Raw genomic sequence first — 26955 nt, forward strand, 5'->3', positions numbered from 1 at the left:
AGGTACACATTGGACATTAGGCCAGAAAATACATTTAATATGCATTTAAATAAGAATATTTGGAAACAGAAAATGATTAATAAAAATATATAAGGTTTATCTGGACAAAATGGTAGTTGTTTACTGGGGAAGTAGTGATGGTGTCAGAGCATGGCTCAGAGGGCTTTACCCCTCCCACCTCACTCCAACTGCACACCCAGTTTGTAAAAAGCAATTGACTCGGTCTCAAGTGCATTGAAAGGTTGTATAACAGCAGATTCAAGGAAGTTATTAGCCTCCCTTTCCAAACAGACTGCATACCATAAGACCCTCCTATGTACAAATTAGGGGTGGGGGTCAGCCTTCAGTGTAAAGCAGGGAAAATGGTTAAAGCAAGGTTTGAGGATAGAGTTCAGCAATATGAGAGAATATAATACTTGAATTCTCAGAAGGGAAGGGTATACTGAGTCAATCTTCCTAAAGGTCATCTGGCCAATGTAAGACAAGAATTTTAAATGAAACACTCTCAGAAAGTAAATGCAATTATAAGACTGGATTTTGAGAAAATCAGGGAAAGGTAAGAACAAAGATTCATGTTCAAAGATGTTTATTAAACTGTTTTTTTTTGAAGTGGATATCATCTGACGTTAACATACAGAGAAAAGGTAATTATGGGAAATCCATAAAGTGGATTATAAAACAAGAACTAAAATAATATTCTCAAACTATCATGTGACTTAAATATGTACATGAAGTCATGTTAAAAGTAACTAAATAAGTTGCTTATCGATAGCATACAGAAAAACACTGGAGGTATATACTAACAGTAAATATGTCTGCATGGTGGGATGATAGACAATTTTGCTTTTCTATTCTGTTTTAGTAGTTTGCATATTCCCTCAAGGAAGTCGTATGGCTTTAGAATTAAGAATACTTGAAGACATTTTTCAACTTACATTTTATTTGACTCTACACAAATACAGATTAAAACTCTACTTTCTGAATCCATCATAAACTCACTTACTCTACCAACCGCATATATTTCCTTACCCTTCCCATATATCTATCTCTGCTAATGTAGTTGTTAATACATAATTTGCTGCATTACTTATATTTCAGTAATAAATCATAACAACTGCCTGCAGTTTGAACCCAAATTTAGAGTACTTCTCTAGAACAAACCTTGGACTGGAGTGAACTGGTTTCCAAGCTCATTGTCTGATATGTTTGCCTTTTTGTCTATAGTAGTTGCCTTTTTATTCTGCTTTAATCATAGCATTTTTTCTCCTGCTTGGCTTTGTAGTTTTAAAAGTTTTTATTAGAAGTGATGTCTCTGTCTCTCCTATTGTGTACAAGCAGTCTCCCTGAGACTTTCTTTTGGTTTCTATATTAACTCATTTTCAGTGCCATATGCCTTTGAGCAGGAAGATTTTTGAAATTTCCTGTAGTTTGAATTTTGTTTAATTTTACTCATCCTTTAAAGAGAAGAGATGTATCTAAATCAGATATTTCTATAGGCAAGTTTTCTGACTTGTACTTTTTATTTTTAAATTTTTATTGGTGCATTATAAATAATAGTGGGATTCATTATGCTGATTCAAACTTGCACATAACATAATGTGACTTGTTCTTAAAGAGCACAGTGAGAGAACACAGATTTTCAGCCTGTGAATAGGATAATGTGTATAAATATCCAACATTCTCTGTTTAAGAGAAGATTTCCTTGCTAAACCTAGTTTACAATTCTATTTATATTGTCTGATACTGACATTGTGTTTTTGTGGTTACTATTGTTTACATTCTCTCTTTCTTTGTGTGTGCGTGTGTGTTACAATGGGAAACATGGTAATATGTCATATATAACTCCTGGGATTTTTTTTCTCTGTCTCAAATTGTAGGACTATACTTTGGGGACCCATAGCCAGATGATATGAACAGTATTTTAAATTCCTCTTTACTTCTATCTTATTATGTTCTGGTAGTTACCCCCTCATAGCAAATGTAGAAAGATACAAATGGTTGAGAGATGGGCCAGTACTGTCAAAGTTATTACAAAATATAGAGGTATGGTCAGGCATCAAGATGTCTATTTTCTTCAGTGATAAAATTTTGTGTGACTGTGGCAGAGGGAATTGTTGTTGGTTAGGATGTGATGAACCATTTTCTTGGTTCTGATTGAGGCAGAGAGGCCACTGATTCTATTCTTAAACCCATTCTATTATTCTTGAACTACGTAGACACTTCTTCAATATCCTGGTGATACATTGGATTGAGAGTACTCCAGGAGCGGGAGCAGCCTGGACCCACGTATGCATCCCTACCACGTAGCACACTGCTCGTGTGTAGGCATGCATGGGCTCTCTGTTTTGTTTTTCAGAAACTGGGAAGTGGGAGAGGCACAGTACTGATTTAAAACACCTTTAGTTGTCACTAGTTTTTTTTTTTTATTAGATTCTATCTTTTGCATCTATCTGTATGCTCTTTGAAACTATTGTCTTATTTAAAATAACATAAATATATACTAGAATAAAAAATTGAAATAGGCATTTCTGGTGATACATAGATGAGTTACCTGCACAGTTTTTACCATCTCCTGTGTATGGCGGGATACAGGAGCACACATAGGATCCATTGGTGTTCAAGCATAAGGCGTGGTCACTACAATCTGACCCAACAGCACACTCATCCACATCTGAAATAAGACAGATGGCAAATATTCGAGTTGATTCACTTTTCCTATGTATCAAACATTTGTTTTCCCTTTTAAATCATTACCTATCTCTTAACGCATAACACTTTATATATTTTTATGAAATTTAAATGTAATAGTCATATCACATTCCAGATACACCATAAGAGTGATTATTTCTTTAGTTTACAGGTAGGCAAATAGAAGAATAGGGAAAGATATAGTCTTACTGTTGAGGCTGAGAAAAATTTAAAATATTTTTGGCACCTCTCAGGACAGCTGCTTTGTAATTATGGCTTGCCTAGAGTTTCCTGGGATAAGATGAAGTTAACAAAGGCATGCCATTGGAGCCTCAGGAATTTGTGGTAGCTGTTTCTCAAGGGGATAGAATAAACCCACACCAGTAACTACCAACATTTATCTCACCAAGGCATGATGGTGAAATGCCATTCCAGCTTCCATTATCTGTACAGAACATCCTTGAATCGCCCAACAAATAGTAGCCATTGTTGCATTGATAGGTTACTGTGCTGCCAGCATGGAAATCCTCAGCTGAATAAAAGCCATTCTCCAAGGGGGGAGGCACCCCACAGCTAATGCCTGGAATGTGACCAGAGAGCACACGACTATATTACGAGCACAATGCTAAAAGGACATCATATTTACATTAACCTAGTCCTATAGTATTTCAGTTGGACACAAATTTTCCATTGCACATAAACACTGGATTGAGAGTACTCCAGAAGCGGGAGCAGCCTGGACCCACATATGCATCCCTACCACGTAGCACACTGCTCACGTGTAGGCATGCAATTTATTCATTCCAAAAATAATTATGGGAGCTGGGCATGCCTGTAATTTCAGTAACTCAGGAGGCTGAAGCAAGAGGATTGCAAATTCAAGACCAGCCTCAGCAATTCAGAGGTGAGGCCTTAAGCAACTTAGTGAGACTCTGTCTATAAAAAAATAAAAAATAAACAAACAAACAAACAAACAAAAAACCCAGAAAACAATAATCAAAAAACCAAAAAGACAAAAAGGGCTAGAGATGTAGTCAGAGATAGAGCATCCCTGGGTTCAATCCCCAGTACCACACACACAAAAATATAATAAATAATTATGAAGGTCTACTACATTCTCCTACATACCAGGGTTAAAGCAGTAAACCAAAGAGATGATACTTTTGCCTTGTGGAGTTTATTGTCCAGTGAGGTAGACAGTCAAGAAGGTAAACATATGCTCTGTCAGGTGGTGATGGCTGCTGTCCCCCACCTACAATAGCAGTCTTGCCTCTATCCAACACTCTCCTTTTGTATTGCCCTACCATGATTTATTTTTCTAGCCCTTACCATTATTATTTACTATAAATAAATAATTGCATATTTTCTTGCTTATTTTTCTGCCCCTCTTACTAGAAATGTAAACTCCAGAAGATCAGGGATTTTGTCCCAACTACTGCATCTTCAGAACTTAGATCAGTGCCTGGTGTAGAGTAGGCACTTTAAAGACCATTGAATAAATGAATGAGTGATAAGTCAGCTTAAGAGACCTCCCTTGGCCTCCAGCCTGCATGGTCTGTGTTTTCCTCAAACCCAGTTCCTTGTACAACCTGGAGGAATTCACAGGTTGTGTCCTTGGATGTTCATCACCACGTCCCTTAAGGTGCCTGGCAGAGTTCCTCACACAAAAGAAGGACTCAGTGAATATCTGCTATATTAGCCACTGTCAAGTATTTAGTTTTTCTCTAGAATTCCTGAAGGGTGTTTGCATAATTCCAATATTTTTCAAGAGCCACTGTAGTGATCAACGAAGATAGCTTACGTTCACAGTGAGGGAGTGGTTGTGTCCATTGTCCTTGATTCAGACAGTACTGCACAGGATTCCCGACCATCTGGAAGCCTGGGTCACAGAACAGACTGACTTTGGAACCTGGCTTTAAATCTACTGATGCAGTTCGTAGATGAGGTACTGATCCTTCTAAAGGTGGACAGTCTAAGGGCAGAGAACACAGGTGCAGAGCTGGTTAGCAACACAGCAGCAGTGCCATCAAGTAAGATGTCCAAATCCTACTTTGTACCAACATGGAAGAGCCAGTCTACTGAGATTAGAACAAGTCACCACAGACCCTGTCATCATCAAAGGTAACAGGAAAAATGAACTGAGTCAACAAACAATTTTCCCTCTTTCAGCTGATGTCTGTTGAATATTTTTTGGGGTGTTTTCTTATTTTACCTTTTTAAAATTCGTTCTAATTAGTTGCACCTAACAATAGAATGCTGAATATTTTTAAAGGAAAAATGACATTTTAGTAATATTAATGAAATATTCTTATAAGTTACCAAAAGTCATGAATTCTAGACCCTTTTAAAAAACTCATTTAAATATTTTAAATTTTATGACACATCTTGATTACCCAGAGTTTGATTATCAGTGAGTGGAGGCCATACTTATTATATTTCTCCAAATTTCCCAGACAGCTGCTAGGAAATATAGAACAAAACCTTCTCAAATAGGAGCACAGAACTTTGGAGGGCATTTTAGACAAAGCAACTGTATTCTTTTTCTCATCCTAATCTTATTTTGCCTTTGCCAAATTTCCTTTCCAATTAATTTGTATCTTGTTATACGGGATGTATTTCAACATTAGAAAAATCTTTTGGATGAACATAAGGAAAAGATGAATTACTAGTCAAAGAGTAGATTGACCACTATTTGAACAATTTGACCACTAGAGTATTCTGAATTGCCTCTGTTGGCTATTAAACTCCAGGGTAATCAAGAGACATCCAAGTCTCACCAGAACAGAAGATGCTCTTGGGATTGATCTTCACCTTTCCCACAATTCCCGACAAGAAATCAGGCCAGGCCAACACGTTTCCCCTGCTGAGTTCCTCTGGGCAGGAAGTAGCCAGGGATTTCACCTGAAAGTTTAAAAGTACATTTTTAAATAAAGACTTACTTTCCCACAGAGACAGAGTTATTTTTTTTTAGTCCCATGAAAACCATTCACAGATTTTTGAAAGGTAGAGATAAAGGGAAACAGGCTTCTGCATGGTATGATTTCAGAAGCAAGAAGAAACTTCTCTTCCCTTTCTCCCACCATTCCCTCTCCAAATATTTCCCCTATTAGGCTTGTTGTTGTCTGAAAATTTCAAATCCTGTGCATGCAGTTTCTTGTCTAAAGCTTTGCAGTTTATTAAGGGGCTGCAGAGGTCCCCTGCCATTTTATGTCTTTGACCTCTGACAGAGTTGGAGAAACAGGCTTGGAGAAATTCTGCCACTATAATCGTGGATAAACATTTACCAAGCCCTAATGATAGGTCAAGCAATACCACAAACGCACACTAGGTATTTTGTTCAATACCTTAAGAACTCTGCTATATTATAGTTCTATTTGTTGACATTTTATGGATAAGAAACTGAAGCTCAGAGAGGTGGTAAACACACTCAAAATCATCCCAGTGAATTTGTGACAGAACTGGGATTTGCACCAGGCTGTTTGACTCCAGACAGATCACTTACTTATTTGTTACTCTCTAAGGATGATATTTCACAGTCTTATGTTTCTGCACGTTTAGTCGGAGAGATTTGAAGGATTTATTCTTTACAACTCTTTCTAGTTCTGAAATTGCAAGGTTTCACAAGATACTCATTTCCAATAAAATTTTAGAATATCACCAAGCAACTAAAAAGGATAATCACTGAACATTATTATAGATAACTTCTGCTTAACTCAGGCCATAGCATCCAATGATATTGGTGATCAATTCTGGTAACCAAGAGCTCACAGTAAGATATGTCATCATTAGGCTGTTCCCATTTTTGCTGGGTTTGTACCTTTGCATCTCATTACTGTCATACACTGAAAATGGAATTGACCTGCTGTGGAGACAGAACATAGTCCCAGAGGTTGAGCTGGCTTATGGAGCCCACAAAAGATTCGGCTGGGCTGAATCCCTCGCCTTTTTTGTCTTGCTCTTGACCAAGAACTAAGGCACCGCCACCTAAAGAGAAAGAGAGAAAAACGGAGGAGAACTGGCTCGATGGTCTGTTACTCATAAAAAGCCGACTTTAGTCCTTTGAAAGTATAGTCAATACAAATGTCTGAGAGAAAACTATTGAATAGCAAGGATGGTGGAATGTGATAGACATCATTATAAAAGTACATGTATGAAGACACAAATTGGTGTCAACATACTTTATATACAACCAGAGATATGAAAAATTGTGCTGTATACGTGTAATAAGAATTGTAATGCCTTCTGCTGCCATTTATTTTTTTAAAAAAAATAAATAAAACACAAAACTCAGGACCATATCATATATGATGTCTGAATTCTAATTTTCTTCTCAAATATGTTCTCATTTCATGAGTTTCAGTAGCTTTTTTATGTCTTATGAATGCACAAAAATCTCTTTGATTAATTAAATAGTAATTTGTTTAAGTATTTCAATAGTTACTTACTACAGGAGAATAGAGTTGTTTCCAAGTTTGATATGAAAATAACACAGACATAAACATATTGACACATAAACATACATTCAGATGGTTGATTATTTCTTTTAGATGATTTCCTGTAGTTGAATTGATAGTAAATTAGGAGATAGGAAGTAGCAAATGAAGTGAGTTTTCTAAGACTTTTGAGGTAAATTTCTAAATTGCTTCTCAGAAAGTCTATCAATTTTCATGCCTGTCCACACTCTATACAAGTGCCCACCATGTTGGATCCTTACTAATTGTATTGTCACTGTGACAAGAAATACAACAGAGACCTCAAAGTTGGTGTGTCTTAAACCAGATGCAGAGTTAGTCCCTTCTCCTTTCCCTAGAATTCTTATCTCAGTTAACAGGCTCTTCCATAAACCTGGGCACCCAATTGAAGGCACTCAGTTATTGGTATGTGCTGAATTTTGTCGTTCCCCAAATTTGTTTATTGAAGCACTACTCCCTGCTGTAATAGTATTTAGGAAGCAATTATGTTTAGATGAGATTGTGAGAAGGGGACCCCATGATGGAATTAGTGCCCTTAGAGAAGGAACACCAGAGAATTTACTCTCTCTCCCTGCTACGTGGGGACACAGTGAGAGGATGGCTATGGATAAGTCTGGTAGACAGCCCTTGCCAGAAACAGACCATGCCGGTACCCTGATCTCAGACCTACAGCTTTCAAAACTGTAAGGAAGTAAATTTGTTATTTAAGCTACTATGGCATTTGTCAACGGCAACCTGAGTAGACTAAGGGCCACGAGAACTCTGCAATGATGGACCCATTCTTCCTGCTGTGATCAGACAATCATCTTCTCAGGTGGTTGCTATAAGAGTTTTCTAGTTTTACTTTCCTGTTATTCAATCTACTTTTCAGCCTTCCATCAGAGCTTAATTTAAATAAAAAGACATAAAAGATATTTTTAACCATATAAGAAATACACCTATTATAAACATATCATGAAAGAATAGAGAATAAAAATCACCTGTGATCTCACTGCCCAGAGAAGAGATGGTTGAAAACAAGAACATACTATGTTATACACAAATAGAAACCACCATCTCACTTCACTTGCTACTTCCTATCTCTTAATTTACTGAAGGAGAAAGTATATATTCCTGGAGGGACATAAGCAAACTCATTATAGCCTATTTCCAGGTTATATCTTAGCTTCTTTCTCCACCATATTTTCTTTTCCTTCCCTGTTCATCAGCTCTATGAAATAGCCAACCCTGCCTTCTCACACAAAACCCCTTTGTGGGGCTGGGTTTGTGGCTCCATGGTAGAGCACTCACCTAGCATGTGGGAGGTGCTGGGTTCAATCCTCAGCACCACATAAATAAATAAATAAATAAATAAATAAATAAATAAATAAATAAATAAATAAAGGTGTTGTGTCCAACTACAACTAAAAAAATATTAAAAAGACAAAACAAAACCCATTGTGGCTCTTTGTCTCTATGCAGAGATCCTTCCATCTGAGCCACCTCTCCCCATCCTCCTGCCCAGCCACCTCTGACTCATCCTTACGACACAGGGTAGCCAAATCCAGCAGAAGCTTATGAGGCTGCTGGTGGTGTGCTGTCTACAATATCAGGCACCAGACTCACACAGTTGTAGAAGTAGAGCTGAGAACTGTACTGGCCCTGGGAGTTTATAATTCTAAGAGAAAATACACAGACATTTTCCAATTGAGTGTGCTTAATGAACAGTGCAAGTGTACAGATGATAGAAGAACCAATAGAAAGGGTTCCATGAGGATGGGCAGGGCTCAGGGAAGGCTTTCAGACGTGTACCTTGATGAGCAGTGAGAGTAATATCATGCTGAACAAAGATATGAAGAGTCTCTAGGTAATGGAGTGAGTAAAATGCAAGAAAGAATAAAATAACACGGTGAGTCTGAGAGATACTGAGGATGTCCATTCACAACCCCTTGGTCTCTCTAGCACTTACAGGTGCTTCTGTTTCTAAGGCACCTGCTACTTCCGTGGATGTGTACCAGCATGCCAATTTAAGATGAAAAGGCATGAATAGGGCACAACCACCAGCCAGAGGAGTTAGATTCTAGAAATGCACTTCAACTTTCATGAGCCTCTGTCTCCTTCATCTCTAATATGGTAATAACTACTCCGTTATCAAATTCACAGGATCATCGGGAAACCCTTGAACAAATCTGTGTAACAGGATTATTTGTTTTAAAAGGTAACTAGGCATGAGTAGTATTACAAAGAAGTTTTGGTTTTAATATTGGGTTCCTGTTCAAATATATTTTACAAAGAGGCAGCTGGCAATAGAATAATGTATTTTAAATTTATCAAGAGTGCTTTCACTACAATCATATTAAAATATTGCCCTACTCTTGTGATCATGTGATTTTCAAAAGCAGCTTTGGTATCGATCGACTTCCCAATACTGTTACTCTGCAATGATGTGTCTGATGTTCTAAGTTGGTCTCTATATCCCTTCTCCTAGCTTCCAAATTAACCTTTTCAATCTTTACAAATCATCTCCACTACCTAAATCCAGCAAACCTTGTGAGCTTTCTTCTCTCTTCTTTCCTCAGGAAAAAAAAAAAAGATATTTGTTCCCTTCTATATATAGCTAGAGCTTCCCCTGGGCTGTGGTTTCTGCACTGGTTCTTTTTTTAAAAATATTTTTGTTTGTTTGTTTGTTTTTAGTTGTATTTGGACACAATACCTTTAATTAATTAATTTATTTATTTTTATGTGTTGCTGAGGATTGAACCCAGTGCCTTGCACATGCAAGGCGAGTGCTGTATCGCTGAGCCACAACCCCAGCCCTGGACTGGTTCTTGACAGATGCTCAGTGTGAGTGGATACACTGAAGCATCATCCATCTCCTCAACTACTCCAGCTTCATTTAAGGGAGAGCTGCATTCTCCCTTGTTTTCCATTTATCCTAAGTTTGTCTCCCAGGAGAAGAGCAGAAAATGCTTTTTACTGTGTGTTGTTTGCTGTCTGGCTAGAGATCCCTTTGCTCTTTAGGGGCTTTCCCACATGCCCTCTTGCTTCATTCTGACCATTCCAGGAACCGCCTGAGCTGCCCTTCCTTCCATTTGCTGCAGCTGTCTTAAAACCCATCTGTGACTTCCCATTGATTTTGAGATGAAAACCTCAATCCTTTACCTGCTCTATAAGACTTTACATGATTTGGCCATAACCTCCTGCTCCAACCTCCTTCCTTCTTTCAGTCTGCATTCCAGACATATCAGTTCTTTTAGGTCTTTCATTAGCTCATGCCTATTCCAGTCTGGATGGTCAAGGAGTAGTCAGTCAATAAGAGAGATAACTGTGGATCTTTATATGAAACAAGGGCAATACAGCTAGCAAACTTGGTGCTCATTGAAGCACCACCAACCGCCTCTAGAGTCTAACAGAATTCTATTCATTTTGCAAAGACATACCAGGTATCGCTGTGCCAACAGAGAGGCCAGTACCGCTGTCAGATAATTTCCCATCAATATAGACTTTCCAGGCTCCACCGGCACTTGTCCAAGTGATTGTAATATGATGCCAACTGCCGTCATTCACTGAGGGACAGTTTGTTATCTTTTCCTTGCCATTCACATAAAGGACCCAGCTGTGGAGAGAGAGATTCCAGGGAGCACAGTCATTAGTCATATGTTGTAATTCTTTCTGTGGGGCCATTTTCCTTTTTCTTTGTGGGTAAAGTACTTTGTGTAAAATCATTAGTGCTTTGTCTCCATTTGGTCATATTCCATAGAGGCAGATTTGATTTACTAATTACACTTAATTGTAGCTCTTGGAAATTTTATGTTCCTTAAACATTGAGGGGTAGGAAAAAGTCCAAGAGAATCGTCCAATTTGAGACAATTCACCATCTGGCTATTTTGGAGACAGAGTCAAGAATGGAAGAAGTAAAATTTGTGCAAATGCTAGACTGATATCCTTCTGCTAGAATGTGCATTCCCTAAGACCAAAAATGCATTTCAGCTATTCTAGAGAAGGTAGGCTAGCACTACCAATATGGTCTGAATATTTATGTTCCTTCAAAATTTATATGTTGAGGACTAATCACCAATGTGATGGTACTAGGAGGTGGGAACAAAGAGAGGTACTTATGTCACCAGGACAGGAACCTCATCAATGGCATCATTGCCCTGATAAAAGAGGTCCCAATGAACCTCCTTGATGCTTCACCATCTGGGGACACAGCAAGAACATGAATCAGAAAGTGAGTCCTCACCACTCCAATTCCACCAGTGTCTTGATTTTGGACTTCTCAGCCTCCAGAACTGTGATACATATTTCTGCTGTTTATGAGCCACCCTAAACTATGAAACTATGACATTTTGTTATATCAGCTCAAATGGACTAAGACAGTTGCCAAAATAGTTGCATGGTACATAAAGTACATCGATTCAAGGAAAAGAATATTTGGAACTGAATGAGAGTGGCCACTGAAAGAGGTTTCCAACAATCGCATCACTCAGGGAACTTCAAGATAATAAACAGTTTAAAGTGAAACAATTTCAAAATCAAATGGAGAAAAATGATATGAAAAGTTGATAAGGAAGATAAACATTAATTGAATAGCTCTTCCAGAATCTTCTCAAACCCCATTCAAAGATGTTCATGAAAAAGTAATGTTTTTGCAATATTAATTACTTTCGTTCTGCATTTTCCATTTTCCTTTCCCTACTCAAGTAGGAAACAAGTTCTCTCTTTATGTATGTTTTGCTTTAAGGGAGGATTTTTGTAAACTCTTTGTTTTTTTTTTTTTTTGAAAGCCCAAATTCCATAAGAAGAATAGTGTCTGAAGATGGGGAGATTTCCATCAGAGTAGTGGGACTCCCTGATTGAAGAGAGGATTGAGAACTAAGTAGGTCTCTGGGGTCTACAACCTGCCCATTAGGAGGCCAACAATGTGGGTGTACCAGTGGGAAGTGCTAAGTGGTGCACTACAGTCTATCCACATCAAAGGCTGGACTTGAAGCCTTGCTAAGGACTATGGAAACGAGCAGTGGTCCTAGAGGGCCCCTAGAGGCTGAGCCAGTGGACAGCTCAACAATAAAAAGTATGAACGATGGACCAATGATGGAGGTCCTGCCTGGGTCTGTGGCTCTTAAGCAAAACTCTGAGTGTAATTGAAGCAACTTTCCTGACAATGCAGAGGGAATTGCATTGAAATTAACTTATCCTGAAGAAATAAAGAAGTTTCACCTTGTGCTGAGCTTGTGGACTGGTTCATAATACACCTGTCTCTCATGAATCCATAATGCACCTCATTCTCCCTGTTTCCCCAGCCACCACCCCAATGTCACTTCTGAATTATCAGGTGCCAGGATGGGGTCCTGAGCACCTCCATCCTCACTCTTCTGCTTACCCATTGTAATCGGTCAGGAGGAAGGTATTGTCACTGTCATCCTCTAGTGCATATGAGATTGGTGTTCCATAGTTAATGTTGTCAGAGGATTTCATCCAGAATGCGCAGGTTACAGCATGGAGAGTAGGAAGCACGCCATCGAGCATGACGTACCCATAGATGCCAGAAACTTCAAAATCCAGATTGAAACCTGTAGACTGTTCTGAAACAAATAAGAAAGTGCAGACTGTGGCACCGGGGAGGCACTTCCAGTAGTCTAATGTAAGCAGCAGGCAAGCAGTACTATTGCCCAAGAAACTAATTTTCAGTAAATACAATTACTTGAGAAGCAGTTTCAGAATTACGTATAGATTATTTACAAAATAATGTTTTGTAATTTTACATAGCACACCCTTTTGAAAAAGATAACCAGTGTGCATATAAAAGATTGGAACAGCACTCAATTGTGAAAGAGAGCAAAGAAATACAGAGTCACTGGCAGGAGAGATGGAATTGGAGTATTATTAAAGCCAAGAGATACTAAAGCATGTTTGTGTTCAGAGGAGAATGACTCAGTGGAGAGGAAGTGATTGATGTTGCAGGAAGGAAGCAGGGGTAACTGCAAGGGCAATATCCTGCCCTGTGCAGAGCTTTGGTTTTACTCTATTTCATGGGCAATTCTGCAAAACCTACTCAATAAAATCAAAGTCCTGCAGCTAAAAGATGCCTGTCTCCCAAGAAAGCAGTTTAGCGTTGGTCTATTAATTCCTAACCATGTCCACACTTTCAAAGTCAAATGGCCTATGGAAGTGTACTTCCTAGAGACATGGAAGAGTTCTGCCAAATTCAGCTGGCTCTATTTCTCCTCTCTCCATTTCTAAGCTTCAAAAATTAATGGGGACATTAATCATAGTACCTAGTATATTGGATGGATGTGAAGATTAAATAAATATAAAGTTTTTGGCATGTATGCAGTACATATTATAAGCAAAAATGGATATTGTTATTATATTGCTACTTTTAGTATTATTATTGATAACATAGAGTTCATATATACCTGTTTCACATCTTTTGCCTGAAAATCCTGGCTGGCACTTACAACTGTATGAGTTTAATCCGTCCACACAGGTGGCCTGATTTCTACATGGGTTAGACTGACATTCATTGATGTTCAGTTCACAGTGTGGCCCTGTGAAGCCTGTGGCACACTGGCACCTGAAAGAAAATGAAAAGTTATAACAACTGGAACAGTTGCAGAAAAAAATTAGAAGGAATCTCCAGTTTATGACCACCTTGTTTCAGAAGGCTCTGAAAACCGAAATGCTGAAACATGTTCTCACATCCAAACAGTGCTTTGTTAGTTGCTTTCCCCAGTTCATCAGATGAAAATCTATTTGGGATGACATATACTAGGAAGTTTGTAGTGGCAGAAATAAAGTGGAAAGTAGTGCCAGTCCAGGTGGAATATTATTTATATATTTTTAATTCTCTCCCATAGATGTTCTTGGAAAAGTATGAAAAGTTCTGCTGTTGTTCTAAAGCCTTTCTATATATTAAGCCAATCTTTATAACAACGAATAACATATGAGTTAGGCTGTCACTAGAGAGGTTAAGTAATTTATCCAAGTCCTCTTGTTTTCTATTGATTTTTTTCAAAAAAATAAATGACAGCAGAATGCATTACAATTCTTATTATAGGTACACAGCACAATTTTTCATATCTCTGTATATAAAGTATGTTGACACCCAATTCTGTCTTCATACATGTACTTCGGATGATGAGGTCCATCACATTCCACCATCCTTGCTAATCCCCTGCCCCCTCCCTACTCCTCCCAACCCTTTGCCCTATCTAGAATTCATCAATTCCTCCCATGCTCCCCTTCCCTCCCCACTATGAGTCAGCCTCCTTATATCAGAGAAAACATTCGGCATTTGTTTGTTGTCTTTTTTGGATTGGCTAACTTCGCATTATCTTCTCTAACTCCATCCATTTAACTGCAAATGCCATGATTTTATTCTCTTTTATTGCTGAGTAAAATTCCATTGTGTATATATGCCACATTTTTTTTAATCCATTCATTCACTGAAGGGCATCTAGGTTGGCTCTACAGTTTAGCTATTGTGAATTGTGCTGCTATAAACATTGATGTGGCTGTGTCCCTGTAGTATGCTGATTTTAAGTCTTTTGGGTAAACTTGTTCTTAGTCAGTTTCTGTGGAATGCAGCAAATCATTTAAATCCAACAGAATGGAAAATAGATCTGAGGATGCCAAATGTTAACAAGGTTGTCATGAATTAGGAAATCTCATAGAGTGAGCACAGTGACAATTTGACAATGCCAAGAAGAGTCAAGTTTTCCAGGTCCTCTGTATCCATTTCTTATTGTCTACTCTGGGAGATTATTGCAGAAGATGCAGAAAATGCACAAGAACCTGTATAATATATGCTCATAGCAGTGCCATTCTAAATGTCTCTGAAAAGGGGAATTGGAAAGCGAGTCATGGTATCATCATGGGTCAGGAGAGAAAGCAGCAGCTAAAACAAATGAACCAAAGGTGGAATGGATCCACCCTGACAATACTTGAAAACAACCATGATTGAAAAAGAAAATTGGAAGAGGATACAGTATGATCCTACTTATGTAACATGCAAATCTATACTATGTATTGTTTTTCAGAAGTCATATGTGTACTAATTCATAAACCCTGAAAGGGAAAGATTCATACCAACTTCAGGACCATGTCACCACTGAGGAAGGAGAACGTGTGTTTGTGCAGGTGTACATGTGTGCACATGCATATTAGAGGGAATTCAACCCCACCTTAAGAACTTGTTTCTTTAAATAATGTGAATCAAACATAGGCAAATATTAAGGTTTGATAATCACAGGGATGAGCGCATGAATTTCACTATTCTTTGTAATTTTCTGTATGACTAAAACATTTTGTAATTAAAGAGGACATAGCATTAGTATATTCATAGGGACACTTCTGTGATATTGATGGAAAAATGACTAATAGGAATAAATGGTATTGGGGAGTTTAAAGGGATATCTCAGTTGGAATTGGGGGATCTTTACCAGGTTTCTGCACTTGATAAATCTGTTTGATCTACCCATGTTTGATACAATCATACATTGGGAAAGTTCCTCTTCTCCTTTTCTATTGTTAGGATTTAAATGAATTTGATGTTCATCCATTGTTTGAACCCTGGAGAGAATTTTGAACTGTGGCCCATCAGAAAGTGCTAAACACCAGAAAATGCAAAGCACCCAAGAGAACACCACATGGATGAGACCTCATTTCCACATAGAGGGTAGAAGTCTCATGGGCAGAATTTCCTCTCTGTTTCTTCTGCATGGTACTATTGGCTGTTTATGAGAGGATGCTAACTGGTAGGGGCTGACTTGGAAGGGGACTGTGAAATGTCACAACTGAGGTAGACTTTTTTTTTTTTTTTTTTTGTACCGGATATTGCCTCAGGAAGACAAAGTCTTTCCCTCAAACCTCACTCAACCACTAGCCACATCCCTAGCCCTATTTTGTATTTTATTTAGAGACAGGGTCTCACTGAGTTGCTTTGCACCTTGCTTTTGCTGAGGCTGGCTTTGAACTCAAGATCCTCCTGCCTCAGTCTCCAGAGCTGCTGGGATGACAGGCAGTGTTGCCACTGTGCCTGGATGACATTATTTTTCTTTCTTTTTTAACTATTGTAAATGAATAGAACCGCAGCATCTTTGCAAGCAAGAGAACTCTGTCTTTTGTACTGCAGGAGTGCTGTCTTCTGAAATTCCCTGCAAGGGGTAGGGGATGAGATAGGGCAGTCTTGGTAAGGATGATGAGGGGTTTGGTTTTAAAACTATATTCTACTGGCACCCTAAAAGCTGCTTCAGGAAGACAAAGTCTTTCTCTCAAACTTCACCATTTTCTACCACTACAGCTTATCTTTTATTATTTTATTTAGACTCAGATTTCTTTTGAATAATGTTTTTAAACTACATGCTTGAAAATTGTGGATATAGATAGACACTAAAAAGCATGATCACAAAATGCATTTTGATTTTATCTAGTATAAAAAAATTCAGCTAAAACATAAAACATTAAAAAATACGGGTTTTGTCTAGTGCGATTGTACACTGAAATTCTATTTCCTTTCATCCTGTATGACTTTATAGAGAGCAGGGGTTCCCAAACCTAGCTGCATCCAAATCATTGGGAAATGTAGAACATAACAGGTTGTCTGTTTTAAACTTACAGGCTGTCCCCTGGGTTCAGTATAGCTTGTCCTCAGGTGGTGGGAAGATTATACTATAGCCAATCCTTGGGCCAGCATTTCAGAATGGCTGACTTGGGACTCACAGTCATACTCCATAAAGACTACAGAATGACCAAAGAGTAAAGAAAATAAACAGTAAAAAGTCCAGACTTGGCCTTTTACCTGAAGCTATTGGCTCCATCCTTACAAGTGGCTCCATTCTGGCATGGCTGACTGAGACACTCATCGACGTTTGTTTCACAGTGGGTACCCGAAAATCCAGGCAGGCATACGCACAAGAACCTCCCAACTTGGTCTTCACAGGCTGCATTATTTAAGCATGGGCTTGACTGGCATTCATTGACTTCTGTCTCACAGTGCAGGCCTGGGATGGATGAGGAAGAGAAAGAGCCCAGATGGTTACTCCCTGGGGAAACTGGGATCACTCTGTTACATTTTGGGGAGGATCCACTTCTGAAGGTCTAGAATGAAGGCCACAGAGCCACTGGCCAATCATGGGTTGGAGATCTATTCTGTCATGAACTCTGGCTTTTGTGAGTCATTTTAGGACTCTGAATTTTTGATAATTCTCTCTTTTTATCTTCTTTCTGAAACTAAGGTTAGTAATGGACATCCAATGGAGATAATGTAAAAAAAAATAAAATTAATACATTTAGTTCAAAAATTGTCTCTGTTACTTTGACTTTGCCTCTATCCTTCCCTGGCCATTTTCTTTCTTGGAATTCTTCCTCATCAGTTGAGTATATATGTATTTAACCATATTATTTAGTGTCCATCTGTGATATCCATTTCCCAGTTGTATTATTTTGTATATATTAGTGTCCATTTGTAAATATTTGCATGATTTATTTCTAGTTCCCTCTTGAAAGTTTGTCTTAGTATAAACACACACACACACGCACTCACACACACAAAAATAAACATATTCCTTTTTTTCTGAACTGTTTGAGAGTAAATTGCAAACTTGATTTAGTGTATATTTCCTCAAAAGTGAGGACTTTCTCTTACATCATTACAGTATACTCATAAAATCTGAAAATAACTTTTATATATTATGTTAGTAAATGCATTAATTTTTATTGTTTATAGGATCTTAAGATAATGGAGGATGAATGGGAACATCTTACCAACATATCCTTTTGCACAGGTGCAGTGATAGCCAGCTAACTCATCAATGCAGGTTCCTTTATTTAAACAAGGATTGGAGTTACACTCATTTATATTTTCTTCACATAGTTGACCTGCAAAAAATGATACAATCTTTGAGCTGGGGAAAACCTGAAAGGACATTAAAACTAATAGTTTTCAAGCAAGTTGGTGAGGTACAAGAATTGAGCAAGTGGGAATTATTGCTAATAAGCTTGTAAAACATTTTTGCTCTTTGCCAAGTATGTTGAAATACAAACTAACATGTAGAAATGGAGACCCAATGAGGTCTGTGACATTTCCAAGGATAGGTACAGAAATGAACCTAGAATCATAAATCTTCAAGTTCAAGACTCTGGTTTGAAGAATTTAGGATGCTTAACTTTATAATACATGGAACTACATATCTAAAACATTTATATATCTTATACCATGAAAATGTGCTAAGAGAAAATTTCACCAATAAAAATCAGTTTTTGAGAAGAGTGAATCTAAAAAAATCTGCACATTCATGCAGACCATAATGAGTACTTTATATTTTTTACAGTAAATCCACACTATAAATTTAATGTTTAATAAACAGCACATACATTTAGGATATAGTAAATATATATGTGTGTATATATATACACACACACACATATTTACATGTATATGTATTTAGAAGATTGACTCTATTTTTCCTCATAGTACATGTCTGCACTCTGGCCACAAGACTTTTTTTTTCTTTTAAATAAGGATTCAACCCTACAGCTCACTCACCTGAGATTTGGAATTTTAGGTAAACAAATATATAATAGAATTGCATCATTTAATACCATATGTTGAGATGAAACTGTACGGACATAGCCCAGAGAGTAGGAGGGAGTACAGGAAAGAAAATGTGCATGAATTTCAAATACAGAAAATAGATGAGTTGGTAAAAATGATTACTACCATAAATTAGAGTGCTTTTTCATTTCTTCATAAAAGTTATTTTTAGATTATAAAGTTATTAGATGTAGTTTCTTGGAAATGTTTTAAAAATTTTATGGAACTTAACTAAAGTATAGAAAATTAATTACATGCCCACCTTAATTAAAATATATATTCAGATATGTTTTTAGTATAGTAACAATTTTATGAGTAAGGTAGAGTACTAGAGGGTTAGATTATTTCAGTGCACTCCATAACAATGTATTGTACATTCTATTTGATGAGGCTATATTATTAATATAATAATTTTAATGTGATTGAACAGGGAATTGAACTATTTTGTGGGGAAGGGAATTGGAAGCTTTAACTCTGATTTAACTAAGGTACATGCGTGTAACATATGCATTCCACAAGACAGGGATCCTAATTGGAAATAAGATATAGTCTATGTTTGTATAAAATTTATCAAAATAGATTCTACTGTCACGTATAGCTACAAATAAAAGAAAAAAATTATGCACTCATTTAAGTTAAATGGAAAGACAGATTGGTCCATAATAATGCAAGTGCCCAAAGTCCAGCTAGTAATTATTCTACCCACACACATTCAAATGTGCACACAGACATGACACCCAGAAATAACATACACTACATAAATTCAGTAAAGTACTAGTGAGGAGCTACAGAAGGACCCATTATGTGTCTTTATATATTTTCTCTCATTTCCTGACTTCCAGTTTTACATATGCAAACCAGGTTCAGAGAAGTTAAGCAACTCATTCAAGGTTACCCATCTAATTGGCAAAGATGGGACCAGGTTTGCCTATTTTATAAACTTTGAGCAATCTCAGACTGTTAAATAGATCTCTTCTTCTTCTTATATAACAGCCTAATGAAAACACTTTCTCACTGTCTATCAAGAATAGAAAATATTCCTATTCAGTGTATTTTTACCTTATTAATATATCTGAATAATACATTTTAACTCAGTGATGAAATATTAATGATACCAAGGTTTATACTGCAAAAACAAGGACGTTTCTCTTACCCGTGTAACCTGATGCACACTCGCAAGTGAATTCTCCAACTTGGTCTTTACAAATTCCATTGTTTTGGCAAGGCAGTGAGCTGCATTCATCTATGTCTGTTTCACACTTTAAACCTAAAATGTAAACCAAACACTGAAGGACAATCAAGGAGAGGGGTTAACAGAAACAGAACCATGATCAGTTAAAGCTTACCATCTTAATAATCTAAATTTATGAGGGGTTAGTGGTGAAGAGAGGACCACCTTCTAGTTAAGTATTCAAGGGAAGCACTACTTTTTTTCTAAACATATTTAAGATACCTTGTACATAGAAAATAGCAAAAGATTCCAAATCAGAAGGGTGTTCGGGGAAGGGAGGAGGGAAAACTTAAAGTATAAACTAGAGCCAGGATTTATGTTAATTTCAAAGTGAAAAATATGAAGTCCTGTGTACTTGCTACCAAGGTCACCTTGCTAAGGGGTGAAGATGGAGCTAAATCCTGTCAGACCTCAGCTCACATGCCAGATGCTGGAGAGTGGGCTGCATTTTCCTTTAGAGTACACACAGGCTTTCTATGGGCTACCTCTCCTGGAAACCCATGCTCTTCCTCTACACCCAGGAGTCTCCAAGTATGAGCATCAGCATTATAGGGGAATATAACAGAAATGCTAATTCTCTAACTATACCCCAGATCTACTGAACCAGAAATTCTAGGACTGCTAGAACCTCTAGGGTTTTAGCAAGCCTACCAGATGATTCTGGTGCATATTAATATTTGAGAACCACCTCTCTCAATCATCACTTATTTACAAAAGTCTCAAACAAGATTTATTATTTCCTATGGAATATGAGGACAAAAAAAAAATTGTTTTTCTTGGTACTAGGGATTGAAATCAGGAATGCTTCACTACTGAGCTACACCTCCAGCCCTTTTGTTTGTTTGTTTGTTTTAAGACAAAGTCTCACTAAGTTGCCTAGGCTAGCCTTGAGCTTTTAATCCTCCTAACTCAGCCTCCCAAGTCACTGGGATTAGAGGTATGCCTCACTATATCAGGCCAGGCCAACAATTTTTTATAAAACTTCACCCTCTCCCAAGCTTGCTGTAATAAGTGGAATGACAATATTTTTGCTAGCTCTTGATTCTATTTTGTTTTATAACTTTTCTTTGCTATTTTGTGGTGAATCCTTTTATTTAAACACCATTTTTCTCATTAAAAATTTTTCAAGTTCATTGCACATTTTTTTTAATGCAGAAAACTTTTGAAGAAAACAGGGAATTATTTTAAATTATTTGTCATTTTAAGGTACAATTCCTTTCCCCTTAAACAGTATCTTTCTGGACTCAGCTGTAATTTGAACCAAAATGCAAGAAAACATAATTCTTATAGAACTCCTATATAATAAGGTCCAAAGCCATATTGTTTTTCTAAGCACAGCTTCCAGAAAGACAGAACCAAAGCAACAAATCATGGTCATTTACGAGAACTTCTACCACTAGTTTGTAACACATGAAACTAGGAGTTTGTTTGAAAATAATTATGTGGACAATCTGTTCTATGTTGAGTGTCACAGATTTAATTTGTGTTAGAATGAAACCCTTGGACACAGCTTCTGGGATTGCGTTCCAATTTAAATCATGAGTTATGATGTGAATTTTTCATTGAGAAGATAATTCCTTGTTTTTCTTCCAAACTGTGCAAAGAAAACTAATTTGCAGGGTATGTATACTTTTGGCACTTATTTATTTACCTCATTTGACCAATTTTATTTTTGTTCTGATAAGTCTAATGTATCTTATACAATATATATTTAATAGTCAAAGTTTGATTCTATATGACACACTGATTTCACATAAAACATATTAAAATTTGCATTCTTCTACATTACCTGTATACCCAGGTGGACAGAGACAAACGTAACCATGCCCAAGTTGTTGGCAGGTTCCACTGTTGTGGCAAGGGTTTAGAAAGCATTCATGGAAAACCTACCAAATGGAAAAGAAATCTATCAGAGACAAAACCTTCTCTCTGTTCATTTCAGACAATCCTGACTTGGGAATCAGAAGGTTGCAACACAGATGACTGGTTCCTACTTCAAGTGAGTTCATTCAAGCTAGCTGGACCGTTGCCTGAATAATGTTGGTGTATAGGCATGTGTATCCTGCATAAACAATATTTTTATTCTTCTTTGGTTGGCACCAGGGATAGAACTTAGGGGCACTTAACCACTGAACCACATATTCAGCCCTTTTTTATATTTTATATAGAGACCAGGTCTCACTGAGTTGCTTAGGGCCTCGCTAAGTTACTGAGGCTGGATTTGAACTTGAAATCCTCCTTCCTCAGCTTCCTGAGCTGCTGGTATTACAGGTGTGTGCCACTGTGCCTGGCTCAATATTTTTATTCTAGAATGATGTTCTGGTAAGCCCAGACAACCAGTGTCCCTAAATGCTGGCTACACATTATAATCCATTTGAAATGTTCTTTAAATACATGAAAGACAGACCACCAACACAAGCCAGCTAAATCAGAATCTCTGGGAGTGCTATCTCTATGTTATTGGTTTTAAAAGTTGGCCAGCAGATTCTATTATGCCTCCGTTTTTGATAGTCCCTAATTTAGAGGTTCCTGCAAATTTCAGTGTTCAATAGGCTTAGCTTTTTTTTTTTTTTAGATCTTTTTAGTTGTCGATGGACACAATATCTTTATTTTATTTATTTATTTTTATGTGGTGCTGAGGATCGAACCCAGTGTCTCACACATGCCAGGCACTCTACCGCTGAGCCACAAACCCAGCCCTAGGTTTAGCTTTTAACATGACTTACAAAACTTTAACAAGTCATGTTTGGACTAGGCTGTAGGAAGTTGAAATAAGGAATATACTCTTGTTATCCAAGAAAACCAAATGTCAAGGAACTCATGACATTGGGCAAGGTGAATTGAGAGTTATGGCAGAATCTACTAAAGCAACCAGGTTTAACAAATATGGAAAACAATTGGTTTAGTTATGCTCACGAATTATGTTTCTTAATTGTTTAAACTCACATCTTATTCCAAGAAATGTTTTTTTTTTGTCGCAAAAATATGTAAATAGTTTTTCATGAGGTTGAGTAATTCTTCCTGTCTTTCAGAAAAGACATTTGGCTAAACCAAACGCCTCTTTTCAAGTGATGGGCTCTGCTTATGGCCAGTGTTAATTCTTGGTGAATCAGGAGACTCCCACATCTACACATTCTTGAGCAGACATTGCTGGGAAGAACTCCCATTTTTGGTACTTAGGACATCTAGTATTTCACTTTTTGAAAGTTCTTATTGAGAGTCATGAGTAAATGCAATTATTCATTTTACCCCAGTGGTTTCCCTCTCTGTGACATGTAAAAAGACAAATTATTTTCCAAGCATTCCACTACAGAACATTTTATATGTAGAAAATGGACTTGTTGAATGAAATTAACCAAATTATATTGTACTCATGTAAGACTTTGAAAGAAATTCCACCATTATATAGAATCGTGATCCACTAATAAAAATTGGACTTGCCTGACTGCTGACTTCATACTTTTTTTGGATGTGTCCAGGAGAGGTCAGATGCACTATGCTTTCCTCTGCAGCTGAGAAAGTTGAACTAAAACCTAATTAAATTAACAGGAAAACATTGAAAAAGATGTCAGTGTGTGGTAGATGTTGCCAATAAGTAAAGTCTATCTAAACACTCTGGTTAAGATTCTGGAAGTCAGAAGAGGAAACAGGAGAGTATGGAGATAGATACATGTCATTAAATCCTAGACTCTTGGACATTTGGACGGTACCAAGTTCAACATTTCCAAAATGACTCTTTGAGTCATTGTTATCAAAGCTCTTAAAGAGACAATTTAACAACTCTAGACACCCCAATTTACTGAAAATAGTGATATTCAGAATGGACGCAACCACAGAGACAAATAAAAGCAAGTCTCCAACATGAGAGTTGTAAGAAAAGGAGTATCACAACTTACTTGAACAATCTGTGATAGATCTGGCACCAGTGATAGTTGTAGTTCCATAAAAAGGGCAAGACAGGCAAAAAGATTTCCCTGAATCAGGTTGATAATAGTCTCGAGGGCATGGATAACACGGCATTAACCCAGAACGAGAGAATTCGCCCACTGGACAAGGTACTGCGAAAGAAAAACAAGCCATTTGTGCATATAGAACCACACACTCTACGTTTAAAAGAACTGCTTTACTTTGTGTTGTAAGAAAGCTACTGAAATACTATACTAATGTAATCCCTTCACATTTTAATACCCACACCATCTTGCCACCCAAGAGAAAGAGCTTGCTTTGTTTCCTCCTGTCTTTAATAAACACTCATTCACTCAATAAAGATTAGAATTGGTCATGGGATAGTGTATTCTGGTTTTTCCACTTATCATCATATTGCAAACTTTTTCCAAATCATTCCCTAGACCATTAAATAACTTCGCATCCGTTTGACAGACCATAATTGATCTAACATTTCCTTCACTATTGGACATTAGATTTGTTTTCAGTTGTTTGTGATAATAAATAATGTTGAAATTTCCTACATAAATATTTGTGTACAGTCCTGATTATTTTCTTGGGATAGCAGTTGAACTTCAGTAGTTGAATTTGAATAGCTGAATTTGAGGAGCTAAATAGTTGGGCCTAAAAATATTTAAAACAAACAAAACAAAAAAACCCCCCAAAAATGAAAAACTAAAGCTATTGATGTGTAACACCAAATCATTTTAGAAAAAGAGGTTCCAACTTACACTTGCATCAGCAATATATGAAATTGCTCTTCACACTGAATGTTTGTTAGCATTAATAGTGATTATTTAAATTTCCTTTTCAATTTGAAGGTGGAAATGGAATTGCACTACACTTTGCCGATAAATGAAGTTGCTCTTGTTAAATACTTAATGTAAATTGTACTTCTCCTATATAGTTGTCTATTACTTATTGCGGGGGAGTATTGTGTGGTTATTTTGTATATATTATTTTTATATATTGTTCAACCTAAGCCTGATTTTTATCTTCATCTGGAGGGCCAAAAATAGTCTTTCCTTCTCCTATGGGTATGTTAACAACAGCAACAACAAGTAACTGGTGGGATTTATTCCTCATGCAAAAATTATTCTTTAAAAATGAAAAATTTCTGACTCTTGAGTTTGTAGGCATAAGCCAAAGACTCTTTAATGACCTAAGAAGTAGGTCATTAAAAAATGAAAGGTCACTTAAAAATGTAAAATGCATAAAGAATATATTACTTTACCATAGTAATATAATTACATATAATTGCATATTTATTAATAATATTTTATGTCCCATATGCTAAAAAAATGCCAAAAGTGACATCTAAGCAAAAAAGTAAGCTGTACAACATGCTTATAGAAACAAATCAATACAAAAGACATTAAAAGGAAAAGGGATAAAAAGACACCCAGAAGAAAGGGAGGAAGAAAGGAAAAGAAAAAGGAGAGGAAATCTAAGAAGAAATACATGCGGGACCATTTTAGAACTCATGAATATTTAAATTTAAAATAAAACAGTGTTTATCTAGCACCACAGGGGTGTTGAGGTTTGTTATTCTCAGATCTCAGGAATGATAGGCAAACTGTGGTTAAATTCGTGCTAAGACTATTAGGAGAAATGGAGGCAGTTACCAGAACTTTAGAGACTTTCTGGGAATTATAACGGCTTAATTACAAATTTGGTGTTAGACAAACCTCAAGCCTCTTTTAGAAAGCTTAAAAATTTTGTCAAATATGAACTCGTTTCACTAAAAAATCTCTAAGTTGTGGTTGGAGGAAGCAGGGGTGGGGACAAAGTGTTTTACTGCAGAATTTTTTCCAAAATTAGTTTGTATATTGACAAAATTAAAGGTCTCTAGCAGATCTATTTTAACCACAATGTGAGGTTTTGTCTGACTTTAAATAAAAGAAATTTAGTGCTGCTTTTTTTCATAACAGACATGGTTTATGAGTTTCAATGAGGTCCTAGCAAAATTTTTTTCTTAATTTTCAGTGAAATATTAGGTCAATGAACATTACCTGCCTAATTCCTCAGGTCTAAGAGTTTTATCTGCCATGACCCCACTATACTGAGATAATGTAAACAGATGGCATATATAAAAACCTATAATTCAATGTATGTTTTACCTTCTCCCTGTGGCACCCGTGAGGACTACATCTCCCAAGATGCAATACTGGACACACCCCTCCCACCTGCCACACACACAGGCTCCTCACACAGCTGTGTTCCAGGAATCTCAGTCTCTTATAGGATCCAGCTGTATGTGTGGCTGGAGGGAAAGGAGATAGGAGGTGTGTGCCAGTGGGTTGGCTTCTCAAAAATACCAGTCATTCAAGGAGGGAACAGTTTTTTTGATCTTTGGGTTGCCAAAGACCTTAGGCTTTTTACATAGATGTGTAGAGAATGGGGAAGACATATTAATTTTTTTAAAATCATCTTTAGGCATGCTTTTTCTGTCCTCAGTGATGTAGCAGGGGTAGGCCAACGATTTTTGGTGGAGGGGAGTACCAGGGATTGAACTCAGGAGCACTTGACCACTGAGCCACATCCCTAGCCCTATTTTGTATTTTATGAGACAGGGTCTCACTGAGTTGCTTAGGGCCTTGCTTTTGCTGAGGCTGGTTTTGAACTCGCAATCCTCCTGCCTCCACTTACTGCTGGGATTATAGGCTTAAGCCACTGAGCCTGGCCACATTTTTTTTTTTTTAACTAACAGGACAACAACTTTTTATTTTTAATTTCATATCATCGACTTTGCAAAATAGTCGCAAATTTTTGGAGTTTTGGGCAGCAGGTTGACTTTGTCAGGCTAGTTTCATTGTTATTCTAAGATTTCATCTTTTTTTTTTAAATTTATACCTTTAGGAATTTTCGGTTGGATAACTATATTCAGTAGGGATGTTAGAAATATTTAAAAATTAGAATGCTAACCTCTTGAAGCTAGTGGTTCTCAACATGTGGTCCCTGGACTAGTAAAATCAGCAATACCTGAAAATTGGTTAGAAATGCAAATTGACGGGTCTTTTCCCGACCGACTGAATCAAAATTCT

The 26955-nt window shown here is 37.1% G+C and overlaps 1 protein-coding gene across 1 annotated transcript in view; it reads right to left on the reverse strand.

Moving 5' to 3' along the window:
* Positions 1 to 26955, reverse strand: part of Svep1 (sushi, von Willebrand factor type A, EGF and pentraxin domain containing 1) — a 173585-nt gene that overhangs the window by 46360 nt on the left and 100270 nt on the right. The window contains exons 19-32 of the mRNA XM_027943007.3: positions 23863 to 24024; positions 23408 to 23499; positions 21756 to 21852; positions 19889 to 20002; positions 17907 to 18020; positions 16942 to 17143; positions 13559 to 13716; positions 12523 to 12724; positions 10580 to 10755; positions 6548 to 6672; positions 5466 to 5589; positions 4490 to 4660; positions 3095 to 3268; positions 2552 to 2671 (exon numbers count right to left, since the gene is read on the reverse strand). Of these exons, the coding sequence (XP_027798808.3) occupies positions 2552 to 2671; positions 3095 to 3268; positions 4490 to 4660; positions 5466 to 5589; positions 6548 to 6672; positions 10580 to 10755; positions 12523 to 12724; positions 13559 to 13716; positions 16942 to 17143; positions 17907 to 18020; positions 19889 to 20002; positions 21756 to 21852; positions 23408 to 23499; positions 23863 to 24024 (2031 nt within the window). The remainder of the gene's footprint in view (positions 1 to 2551; positions 2672 to 3094; positions 3269 to 4489; positions 4661 to 5465; positions 5590 to 6547; positions 6673 to 10579; positions 10756 to 12522; positions 12725 to 13558; positions 13717 to 16941; positions 17144 to 17906; positions 18021 to 19888; positions 20003 to 21755; positions 21853 to 23407; positions 23500 to 23862; positions 24025 to 26955) is intronic.

This window comes from Marmota flaviventris, chromosome 13 (genome assembly GCF_047511675.1).
Source record: "Marmota flaviventris isolate mMarFla1 chromosome 13, mMarFla1.hap1, whole genome shotgun sequence".
Taxonomy (NCBI): domain Eukaryota; kingdom Metazoa; phylum Chordata; class Mammalia; order Rodentia; family Sciuridae; genus Marmota; species Marmota flaviventris.